The sequence below is a fragment of the Pleurodeles waltl genome, chromosome 1_2, assembly GCF_031143425.1.
Source record: "Pleurodeles waltl isolate 20211129_DDA chromosome 1_2, aPleWal1.hap1.20221129, whole genome shotgun sequence".
Taxonomy (NCBI): domain Eukaryota; kingdom Metazoa; phylum Chordata; class Amphibia; order Caudata; family Salamandridae; genus Pleurodeles; species Pleurodeles waltl.
Window position 1 is genome coordinate 171,914,815 of NC_090437.1, and position 13,146 is coordinate 171,927,960.

Sequence of the window (13,146 nt, forward strand, 5' to 3'; positions counted from 1 at the left end):
ATTACAAAGGTTATGAGACAACCGTTGATCTTTAGTTTGATCTTGGGGCAATGTCCATACGAGTTACTTTCTTTTCTCGCTTGTTTTCAGCGTTCGTTTGTCTTCTTTGCAAGTGGCAGGGCCCACATGAGCACATCGCTCCTTTTTATCTATGATCATTGCACATTCACCCTCCTCACCGTTGCTCGATAGTGACATTGAGGAACTCTTGCAGAATGAAGTTGATGCCGATTCCTTAGTTTACACCTGTCGCAGCTGAGATTATTTTTTGTCTTTGTGCGTGTTGCGAGAATTCTTCTGGAACCTTCTGGCATCCATTTTCTGATCTCACCGTGATATAATTGGTTTCTCTCTTGCTTCGCAAACCGTTATGAAGTGATTCTCCTTTCCACACCCTTTGCATGTTTGTCCGATGGCTGGACATTTATCGTCATTTGGAAATGAAAATCCACATTGGAAACACAGTCTTTCTTTCTTTCAAGATGTTGATTTACATGTGTCTGCTCTGTGCTTGATCAATGCTGATTCACCTTTTGCTATTCCCGCTTCTATGTCGGCAGCTTTCCAATTTTCTCGTTTCTAGGATCTGACCCCCATCGGTACTTTTTCTAGACTGAGTGTTTCACGCAACATGCACCTTCTGAATGAGTCTGACAAACAACCATCAATGTCTTTGAGGCGCATGGCTTCTTCAACGTTAAGTTCACTAAATTTCCAATGTTTGATGAGAACATCAAGTCTCTCAACAAACTCATCCATCATCTCACCAACTTATTGTCTGCCTTGATTGAAAATGTACCTCTTTTGTGATTTTCTTGCAGGGACTATTGAATAGAGGTAAGTGACACACACACAGTGTACATATGTGTCCTCCTGAACTACACACTACACCACATACAAACTATCATCCATTACAATTCCAACAATACACAATCTATACATGCTGAAAACACACAATGACATACATTCATGACATAACATACACACACCATTGACACTGCACCCACACACGATACAACCACATCAACCAACACAACACACTCAGCTACACAAACACACACAAGCACAACTACACACATCACAACAACGTCCACCACACAACAAGACTCACCTGAATGTGTCACACGGCAACACAATACACACAACAGTCTCACATGCAAGTGACACACATATAGACACAACCACACCACCCACTTCAGTTCCCTCCACCTCAAACAGCCAGTCCACACACATACACGTCTTGACTCACATGCACAACAGACAGCACATACCTACCCTTCCAGGCCCCCTTGCAATGCACAAACATGAACACCATTGCCAGAATTCATTTCGCAATGAATGATGACACCACAACGATGTGTATATGTGCACGATATGCGTGTTGTGCCAGTGTGTCCTCAGCCATGTATGACACAATTGTTTCTTTGATATATGGATGTCACATTGATTTTAAAAAAAAATACTAAAAAACATCTAAATATGGCGGGAGGACCGTCACAGCGGCGGACTGGTTTTCAGTCAATGGCGGAACCATTACAGCCAACTTCTAAATCAGGCCCGTAATTATGTTTTCATTACTTATTTTTTCAAGAGCATCTATGAAATCATTGTAAGACTAGATCCATGTGGTCCATTTGGCGCGAATGTTCTGTTTTTTGGTGGAATCGAATTGTGGCAGAGGTTTCAAAATGTGGCAACACTGTACTCCACTCTCTGGCAGAAGTTACTGGGTGCCTTCCCTATCTTGATGACTTTTTGAGTTGTGCTGAAGGCCACTAGCTGTTGACTTTCACTGACTTCGGCAGCTTCTCCAAGGACCAACAACCTTGCGAGCACAGCCCCGGTGTTTGCTCTAGAGTAACCTTACCCAATTTGAAGTTCTAAGGCTGATGAGTAAATTTCACTATTTGTATCTGGTTGTTGCTTCCTTCTAGCTTTAAATCTGGTTGTCGCTGTCTTTTTAGGTTGTACCTGGTTGTCACTGGTTGTCACTGCCATTAGCGTTCTCTTTGTATGAATAATGGCTTGGTGTTGTGGTGCAGCACCATGTTCTTTCAGTCTGGCTGGCAAGTCTTTGCAGGCTTTTCCAACGGCGCTCCCTTGTTAGGCCTTCAACTTCTCCATTAGGCCTCGTATGGCTGGAGTGGAGCTTGCATTCCACATATGCCGACTTCTTCGCTCCGGCTTGGGGTGTATGTGACACGCGCAAGAAGTTTGCTATTTCCTTGCAAACTCTCAGGGGAAACAGTTCTGTTGCTTCAGGGCACATATCCCCTTCTCCTCGCCAGGTGTTGCGACCTTCCCAGCCCAGGTGCATAAACAAGAACACATCATACACAGAGCTCATAGTTAACGTCTTTATTCATCAGCATACAACATCCAAATGACCTCTCAATATTGCATAACAGTTAAAGACTGCACTTCAACACCTCTCACATTGATTGCCTTCTCCCTTTATTGAGACCGCTCTGGGCCGCATGGTCCTAGTGCTCACAGTCCTAAGATAGTACAGTGATCAACAAATGCAAGCCCTAAAAGCTGACTAAGCGACTGACATCTCTGATGTCAGTAAAAACACTAGGCTTTGGGGAGAACACATGGCCACTAATGAAGATATTGTCATGAATCAAGAGCTTGAAAAAAATCTATAAATTGATGCTAAATGGAGAATTAAGTCAAATTGCTGTGGAAGAAATGTATCGACCTAGGAGATAGATTGAGGCATGACAATTTCCACATTTGCAATGTCTGAGAATAAGGAAAATGATGCTGCTCTCCAGTTCTGTAAGTCGCTGTTCTTCTTCACACTCGAAGAAAGGCACACCTTTGAGATCCATATGATTCATGCACAGAGTTGGGGCACGAGGTCCAAAAATGGAGCACCACCAAGAGACATTATAGCCAAGCTAGGCTATTCCCAAGTAAAGGGTTGGAATAATCAGGCAGGGCAGGAAAACAACCAGATCACCATTCGGGAACAACACATTGATCTATTCCAGGACCTTTCTCAGGCTACCTTGAATAAGAGACGAACACTGGCCTCAGTGACAGTTGAACTTCACGGGCGACAAATCTGCTACAGAAGGACTTTCACCTATACCTTATGGTTCAAGATTGATTTGAAGCTGTCCAGAGTGCATACCACAGAAGGAGCAAAATAAATACTGGTATCATCAAGAGAGTGCAGACAGTCACCAATAAAGGAGGACAATTGCCTACAAGTAAAACCCAGAGATAATTGGGAGAACCCTGAAAGAACATGCCACACAACATGTAAATGACATTGAGGCATCGCCTTTGCCACACGCCTAATCTTTTGCACAAGCTCCAGCTGGCAATTCCAAGTTCCAAAAGCATGGTCATTTGCTCTTCACATGGAATCACTAAAAGCTTGCAAATACAACAGCTATTTCATTGATGCAATTGTGTTGGATCTGCAAGAGCTGTGGATAGAGAGGGGCCACATGTTACACATTGAAACATCGAAAGTGTATAGACGCTTTCGGGGCTGATCATTAGGCGAAACCTTAAGAACTTGTTGGGGGAGTCTGGGGTGGAGGGTAGCAGGTTACACATGACACATCACATCATTGAGTTCTTCCCTCAATGATTTGGAGACAGATGAGACATGGATTGGAGTAAGGAGAGGGGAAAGAACAAGAGAATGGGGGGGGGCGGATGGGGAGTTTGAATGTGAATGCCGGTGGGTTGTCAAACTATTTTGGGTACTGTCCCTTAAAAATGCCTTTGCTATTTTCTTCCCTTAATGTGTACTTTCAAAGAAATGTCAAGTAACCATCAATAGCCTTTTAGGTTAGCTTCTACATTTAACACAATGATTAAAATCATATCATAGAATGTAAATAGTTTGAGCTCCCCGGATAAGCATCATAAAATCTGGAAGGAGGAGAGAGAGACCCTCATGGATGTCTGATGCATACAAAAGACACATCTAAAATCCTCGGATGCTCCCTTAATGAGACACAGGCTCTATCCCTCCCACTATTTTGAGGCTACTAGCACTGAAAAAGGGGGAAGGGGGAGTTATTATTGGTAGACATAAAGATTTCCAGATTGAGGAAACAAAACTGATTAAAGATAACTTGGAGTGGCGTTATGTTTATCTGGAAGGCCAACATCAGGAGACATTTTGTATATTCTTAACTTATATGCGCCTACCCAGAACCAATACCATTTTGTAGCCATCAAAAATAGGAAAGTGAAATCCAGTGAGCTTGATCTAAGCCAGTGACCTCAATCTAGCACCTGACACATTACTTGATAGGCATCCACAGGATACGTACTTGTGGTAACAAACACGCATAGACGAACTAGCAGGTTCAAGAGACGTTTATTTTGTCAGAAACCACCCTGGGCAGCCGAGAATAAAACAGCTCACTAATGAGACCGCAGGCATAATGACAGTTAAACTGTCTTCTTAGTGTTCTGACTCCAGTGTTCTACAAGGAACGTTGCAAGGCCAGTATCGCATCCCGAGCTGGAATGGAGTCTAGAACACTACAGTATTTACAGGTGACAATGTCAAAGGAGTTGTTAAAGAAGTTGAAGGACTTCAACCTTACTAATTCATGGAGAACCAAAGATCTGGATAGGCAAGAATTCACCTTTTTCTCACATGCACATAGATCCTATTACAGGATTTATCTGATGTGGGGCACACAGGACACATTGAAAATTACAAGCTCTATTAAGCATAGCACAGTAGCTTTTCAAAGCATCAAAGCAGTCAGGTGGGCTCCGACTGGGAAGAGACATTGCCATCATTCACAAAAACACCCTCCGCCTCACAAACAGCTCCAACGATTTCTCACCCGACATGGAGCACCTCCACTTCCTCACCAACCCGAATGCCACCCTCCACAGCACCCTCATGTACAGACTTCCCAGACCCTGCCCCCACTTCAGCGAAGCCATAGCCTACTTCATCGCTCACCATGCTCTCACCTCAATGGACTACATCCTCTTCGGCAACCTCAACTTTCACCTGGACAACCTTGATGACCACAACACCTCATTCCTTCTGGAGAACCTTGCCATCATCGGACTCAAACAACTGGTCACAACGCTAACCCACTCAGCAGGGCACACACTCAGCCCCATTTTCTCCGCAACATCTCTTTCAGCAATACTGCCAAGCCCCACTGGACCGACCACAACTGCACCCACTTCTCCATCAACAAACCCACCATAGGCCACCATGCACACTGTGATCCTCGCAGAAGCTGGAACAAGGTCACCGAAGACCAACACACCACCTCCCTAAGCAAAACCACGCCACCGACATCCACAGATGCCAACACCTCAGCAAGCAACCTTCACCTCTGACTCTCCAACTGCGCCAACACACTGGCTCCGCTCAGGAAACCCTCAGACAAACAGCTCTTCAAAAAAACCAGCTAGTTTGCATCCGCCCTCCAAGAGTCCAAGCGCGCCTGCAGACGGCTCGAGAGAAGATGGAGGAGCAGCAAGTTTGTGGCAGACCATGCAGATGTTCAAAACCACCGTCACCACACACCACCACCTCATGAGAACACCAAAGAAAGCAGCCATACAGGAACACCTCAACACTAACGCACACAACGGCAAATAACTCTTCGCCGTAGTCAAAGAATTTGCAAAACCCAACACAGAGACAGCAGACATCCCCCCCCACTCAAAACCTCAGCAACAACCTTGCCACCTTCTTCCACCTCAAGATCAAGGAGATCTATGACACCTTTGCAAAACACCCCGACCCGCTACCACTGCACCTAATTGCCCCAGACCCCAGCAGACCTTGCCCAACTGGACCACCCTCACCTCTGACAATACCCTCAAAGCATCCACTCCAGAGACCCCTCAGATCCCCGCCCTCGCCACATCTTTAACAGAGCCAGAACGCCATCGCACCCGAACTCTGCTGTACCATCAACTGCTCCATCGAGTCTGCCACTGTCCCGGAACACTGGAAGCATGCAGAAGAAACCCTCTGCCGACCAGACGGACCTAGAGAACTACAGACCCATCTTACTGCTTCCTTGCCAGCCAAAGTCATAAAGAAAGCAATCAACGCCCAACTCTCCGAGTTCATCGAAACAAACCACATCCTGGACCGCTCCCAATCAGGCTTAAGAAGCAACCACAACACCAAGACCACTCTCCTCCCCGCTACAGACGACATCCGCACCTTTCTCGACCAAGGCGAAACTGCTGCCCACATCCTCATGGACCTCTCAGCAGCCTTCAGCACCATCTCCCCCCACACCCTCTGCGCAAGACTCCACGACGCTGGCATTCATTACAAAGCCCTGGAATGGGTCCGCTCCTTCCTTAGCGACCGAAAAAAGAGAGTCAGACTAAACCTGAGGTGGTAGATATGTCATGTTTGGTATCTAGGAATGTGTAATGATAAACCCTCTTTAATGGTAAAGTCTCATTTATCCTTACAAGTTTGAAAATGCCACTTTTAGAAAGTTGGCATTTTCCTGCCCTTAGCCCTCTGTGCCTGCAGCCCGGACTTAGGTCACATGACTAGGAACAATTGACAGTTGAGACTTTGTAAATTGACCCCAGATAATCACACAATAGTGGGATTAGCAGAGCCTAAATTGGCCATTACCTGACTTGATGGGGGCAGAGCTAAGCATAGCCCCACTTACATATAAATTGGCTGGACTCTGCCACCACACCATAGACTTACCAGCCCTGTATTTCCAGTGTAGCCAGAAAGGAGCCAGGACAGGGGAGGCAGGAAGTTCCTGGAACTTTAGAGAATCCTTTTGGAAACTTCTCCCTAAATCGAGAAGCAGGATATAAGGGTGTAAAAATAGGGCACTCAGACCTGCTCCTCAGTTCACTAATGGACCTGCAGAGTTACTATCAGAAGACTACCTGCTGCTCTTACCTGCTGTGCACTCTGCCAGACTGCTGCTGTACCTGGAAGGACTGCTTTGTTGCTTGGAACTTTCAGAGGCGAGCCCTGTGTCACCACCTGCACCCAGGACTTTAGAAGTGACTCCAAGGGCTAGTTTAGCTGGTCTCCTGTTCTGAGCCAGAGGGACATAACAGGCTCCCACCATCTTAAACCTGCACCTGGACTCAGCCTGAGTGAGTTTTGAACCCCCAAGAGGTCTCCATCCCTTCCTGGACCCTTGGTTGTGGTGCTAAAGGTGCAGAGATGGCAATTTCCCAAAACTAAGGGCTTGCTATTTTGAACCTTAAACGTTAGAATTTCAGAACTCTGGTTCTACTAATTTGATTTTCATGATTTTAGTGTTAAATAATGTATTACAATATTCTCCCTTTTTCTAAATTGGTTTGGATTTTTATTGTGTTGTGTTTTCACTGTGTTGCTGTCTGTGTACTACATAAATACTTAACACATTGACTCTAAGTTTAGCCTGAATGCTTTTTGTGCCAAGCTACCAAGGGCTAAGCACAATTTACATTTTCTGGTTCATCCTGCAAGGGATTGTGGCTGCTGCTTGACCAGGGTTCACCCCTCAGTCAACCAACAACCTAATTTCTCACACCGACATTTAAGACATGGGACACACTAACATGAAATCACATTCCCCTCTCCTTTAACTTCACTGCAGGGTAAATCTATATTTTACTCTGGGGATTTTGAAGGGTGATTGTGTAAACTGGTCAGAAGGTGGGTGCAGGATGCTGTGAGATCTATTTCCGGGGAATTAAATCAATGTGTTTAAATCAATGCAAACAAGTTTATAAGGTGTACAAAACTGACCCCATACACTATTTTAAGGTCTGACACTGGGCCCTTTCCCCTGAAAATGAAATCGCAACGATACGGGCCCTAACAGGATGGGAATAGCTCTTCATAACCTGCACTGGTCCCAAAAGACTCATACCTAATATTTAGAGCGTCCCTGTAGTGGTGAACTCTGCCACAGAATGGACTTCTATGAGTTAACAGAATCGAACCCTGAGAAACCGTGTTTTGATGTCACAACGGCAAAAACTCTGGTCTGACTTACCCTTCCTTTTTATAAAAGCACGCAGATGATGATTTGGCACGTTACCCTTTCCAAATTGAAGAAAACTTTCACAACGGTTTATGGACTATGTTGTAGAAGTTGTGGTCAGGAGGAGAATGGGTTGCATGACTGGCGGTCATGCCCAAGGCTGAAAATCTTTTGGAAAGAGATTCTCAAACATATTAAGAGTGTTATGTGTTGTTAATATAACTAATATAGCTCACAAATCGCTCCCAAGGGGGGTATGTCAGCGTGGAGGGATATCCACTGCAGCTAGATTCTGCAACTGTCATCCTTTGACTTAAACTGAATGAAATCAACAACATGGGAGTCTTTTTACCCCTCCTCGGTTGCTTCCACTGATCCGTGGAGGTAGAGGGGTCCTCTTGTCGCTGTGATCCTCCTGGTGCCTTGGTCAAGTCCTCTGCGCCTTTCTCCTGTAGACCCAGCAAGACTGCTGCCTCCTCAAGGTCTGTGAAGTGATCTGACTTGTTGTTAAGCTCAAAGGCCAAGCCAAAGGGGAATGTCCATCTGTACCTAACATTTTTCTTTCACAGTACATCTGTAATTGGACGGAATTGCAGCCGACGGGTCAGCGTTGCTGGAGCCATGTCCTGGAATAACGCACATTTTGCCCTCTGGAAGGACACGGAGATGAGGTCAGTTTCACAAGGATGTCTCTAGGCCTCCTACCCTCGCCGGCGGAGCGGTTCCCCACCCTATGCCGCCTTTCCACCTGTACTTCTGGATGATCATTGCCCAGGAGGGTGGAAAAGAGACCCACCACGAAGGCCTCCAGATCCGCACCTTCACTGCCTTTCTTCAGCCCCCTCACTCTAAAGTTGTCTCTGCAGGAGCGGTTTTCCAAATCTTTGCATTTAAGAATTGAGAGTTGGAGTTGCGACTTAAGGAGTGAAACCTCTCTCTCCCTAGGATCTACTTGCTGTTTCCACTCCTGGATGTGCTCTTCCAAATCCAAAGTACGAGTCTCCACTGAGTCCAAATCAGCTTGTAGAGAGGACAACCGAGTGTCAATATCAGTTTTAAATGCATCCAATGTAGCCTTAAGATCGACCGTGAGCTCTTCTCGCAGCTCCGCCTTAAAAGTACGGAGGGATGTCAGGAGGTCTTCTTTCGTTAGCGCCATCTTCCCTGTCCGCGGCGAATAAAGCACTCCTGTTCTGGCTAGGGCAAAGTAGTTGGAGACCCTATTAGCTTGCGGTTTTCGTTGAGGCATAGGTGCCCCCCAGGGTCTTGCCGTCCCTCCGCTCCCCTTGCCACCACCAATCTCGTCACCCGCCACTGGAAGTGTTGCTCCTTCCGCCTGAGTCTGCCGCACCGATCAGGGCCTTCTTGTGGAGTCGCTGTTGCAGGGGGAGGGGGGCGTACCATGCCGCGACCCGGCCACGGCCTCCGCGGAGCTCCCCTGGAACTTCTTCGCGCCCTGCCACTGAGCGCCATCTTGAAGTCAGTCAAAGTCGCCGGCGGACCTACTTTTGTGCACCAGGGGGCCCACCGTCGCCCCCGCTCTCGACTACAGGGAGGCAGGATGGCCCCCTCACTGGCGCACTCCAGGCGAGTCACATCGCCTCTCCTCACCGGGAATAAGTCAGGCCCCACACGTGCCAAGGCACGGCCTCGCCGCCCTCTCTCCGTGCGGCTGCTCGTCACTCAATGAGAAATTCGTGGCCCCCTGCCAATCATCAGAGGGGTGCCGCCGCGCCTCCGCTCCCAGGCCTTCATCCGTTCCTTACGGCCTACCGCCGGGCTGCGACCAACGGGCCGTCCCAGCCTGCACATCCGCCCATTCCTCCACCGTGAGGCTCAGAGTGGCCAGCGCACCCGCCAGGCACCCCCACCACGGCTCCTCTCGACCCGCGCCACTCCGTGCACCTTCACCGGGGCATCGCAGGTGTCAAACCCCCACCAAGACACTGCTTTCTACGTGTCTGTGAGGGGTTTGAGCAGAGCCACTGGGACTCACGTCCGGGCGGCCATGTTGGTTGGCCCTGCCTCTCCAGACTGGAGATTAAAAATCAATATGCTTTTAGCCGCAAAACAGCTTCTGGCACTGAGATGGTAGTCCCCTGTAATTCAACAATGCAAGATGTGGCAGGCAGGTTATGGCTCTTGTTGGCAATGGAACTGCTGACATGGCGACTTAATAAAATGGATCATAAATTTGACAGCCAATGGCATCCTCTAGTATACTATCTAATGAAATGAACAGGGGATTTGTTTATAGTTGCCGTACATCGCTGCCATGTCTTTGAATAAATAGTCGAAGAGGCAGTGTCTTTCAGTATCCTGAGTTTATTGTCCAAATGTAAAAGATGATGTGATATTGTTACCATGATGGAAATTACAAATGGGAAATTGTTTTGTCTGATCGCCTGCCAGGAGGCGGGAAAAAGTGGCAAGGTAAGTAAATTATGCTTAGATCTCTCTCTGTTTATGTCACTTAGAACTACAAAATGTTTAGGTAGATTCACAGGAGGTTGTTGAACTCATAATTTGAGTAGTTTATACTCAATTTAATAAAATTTTGTTGGTGAGAAAAAGAGTATTCTCCGAATACTTTCTTTATTCTCTTTTCAGTCAACCCAGCATACCAGAACAGACATGTATATCTCTAGGCAAGTACAGAATTAATTGATTATTTTGTTTAAGTGGTGCACACCGAATTTCGCTTTTTCTTTTCTTTCTGTGAATAATTAAGGTTTTCTTTCCTGAGAATTGATTCTTAAAACATTTGGGGGGTTATTCTAACTTTGGAGGAGGTGTTAATCCGTCCCAAAAGTGACGGAAAAGTGACGGATTTACCACCAGCCATTATATCCTATGGAACTCGTAATACGGCTGGTGGTATATCCGTCACTTTACCGTCACTTTTGGGACGGATTAACACTCCTCCAAAGTTAGAATAACCCCCTTGATTTGTAAACCTTACTGGTAATGAATCTCAAATCATGTTGCACGCTTTAATATATGTAATAAAGTTTTAAAGCTCAATTTAATTCACATATTTCTACTAACATCAATCGCTGTGTCATTGTGATCAATTCATTTAACATAACTTTGCCTTCAAACCATTTGAGACTCTTCCTTCATCGGGGCCTTCGGGATGGGTATTACTGAAACCATATTTTCTCAACTATATTTGCAATGAGGAGGGTTGTGCAGAAAATGTGCAGTGGTCTATCTAGATTTGTTATGTCTGTTTAAAAATATATCCCTAAAGAGAACACAATCCATTACCTTCCATTACCTTCTCAAATCTGTGACCCATCACTGATATGTGGCACTTGTCATAGATGTTTATGTCTGAGCATGCTTGTTTGTACATGTCTGTGAATGTTGTCATATATGTGCTGTGACATAGAAGGGAAAATCACTCTCAATGTTAGCTTCTTACTCACGTTTGACACTCCTTTTAGTACTGGATATTTTCTCACATTCCCGATTGTCTGTTGGATAAATGTCTTCATCGTCTTTATGTTTTAGGGAAAAGACTGAAGTGGCAATAACAGTGCCTGTTGCAAACCAAAGAGAAATTGAGAATTAAATTACAGCGTTTTGCTTTATAGCCAGATATTAATCAATGCATGCATGGTGAACTTGAAGCACAAATTGGGATTAGAGGACTGTAAGTGACCACAGTTTCTTGGATTCCGGATGTGTTTATGAGGCACAAGTATTCATTTCTTCAGTAGGGTCTGCAGATTATGACATGCAAGACATTGTCCCGTCCTGGGCTTTCATTTTGAACCTGTTATAATCTGAAACTTTTGCTTAAATGGATCTTTGAATTTCAGTAAATATATATAATTACAATCCACAGATCTGTGAACTGAAAATCCAAAACGAGATTGATTTGATTCTAGTGGTATTCCATCAACTTGTAATTCTTCATTGCACCCTAACTTTGCGGTAGTACAGAAACCTTTCTGATTGTAGTAAATAGTAAATTAAGAGTGGGGTAGTTAGTATATAAAGAGTTGAGAGAGGGAAGGTATCTAGCACAGAAGTTAGAATCTAGCAAGACCTAGAGGAAATGTGTAAAGCATCTCAAGGGTGGCTATAGAGAGTCGAAAAAACAAAAATCATCCGAGAGAGCTTGGGTGTGGCTCTTAAAATGAGAATGAATTTGTAAAATACAAGAAACTAATGTCTAATGTCTCTTTGGAGATCCCAATACACTGCATGCCTCAATGCATTTCAAATATAATGATGTCCCAGACTGCCCATAAGTCTATTTTTTAAACCTCAAACTTGGTTTTGTTGATACAATCTTGTGGAATTCTGCTCAGATCCCAAACACGGACTCAAATAATTCCTAATATATAGACTTCTCCTATGATTGTTTCTCATTACGCCAAATTTAAAACTGGTAGATTATTGGTATTTTTGTCCAAGGTTTGTTCAGACAAGATGGTAATTGAACAAATATGGCGTCTGCATTACCAATTGTGTGAGCCATGCTATGGAGGATTTCAGCATCAAGTGCGTTCAGTCGGCCTACTGAAGAGTACCAATAAGTGATTTTGCAGGATTGCTATGAGCCAAAGTTCATATAATTTAAACACCCACACCTCACTCCCCTGAACCATCCACACTAGTGATATAGTGACATGCGGCACCTAGAGTGGTGGAAATGGTTTCTACTACATAAAGTTGATGGCATTTGGGTCTCTGGACACATACTTAACAGTTAGTGAGAACACTCCTGCTGACAACTGTTGCATATTGAAAATGGTTATTGGTGTCTATAAGTTTCTACTGATGTTTCTTTTTCTAGTCTTATTTCCCTTGTTTATTTCCATTAGACACATATTGTATAGTGTCCAAAATCCTATATGGCACATCTCAATTCAACAGAAACTATGTTTAACTTTTCAGGTGTGATACAAAGGACCTAATCAGTGCACTGCAGTAAATACCAGAGTGAAACCTCAGTGCAGAATACATTTTTGTATAACTATACTATAACCACCAAACAAAGAGTCCAGGTGCATTTTTTGTGCTTGGTTACCATTAGCTCTGTCATGGTGGTAATATGGTGATGTCCATGAAGTGCTGCCGAATATTACACTAATTCAAGCATGCAGAAATAAGAGATATGTCAGAAATTTTGATTACTGCACAT

The 13,146-nt window shown here is 44.9% G+C and overlaps 1 protein-coding gene across 12 annotated transcripts in view; it reads right to left on the minus strand.

The window, feature by feature from the left end:
- LOC138299112 (zinc finger protein ZFP2-like) overlaps positions 1 to 13,146 on the minus strand; it is a 193,739-nt gene that overhangs the window by 142,873 nt on the left and 37,720 nt on the right. For all 12 annotated transcript variants that reach the window (XR_011204712.1, XR_011204714.1, XM_069237204.1 and 9 more), the window contains one exon: positions 11,420 to 11,533. Coding sequence is in view for 10 of the 12 variants with exons in the window: in XM_069237204.1 (XP_069093305.1) it covers positions 11,420 to 11,533 (114 nt within the window). In the remaining 2 variants the exon portion in view is untranslated. The remainder of the gene's footprint in view (positions 1 to 11,419; positions 11,534 to 13,146) is intronic.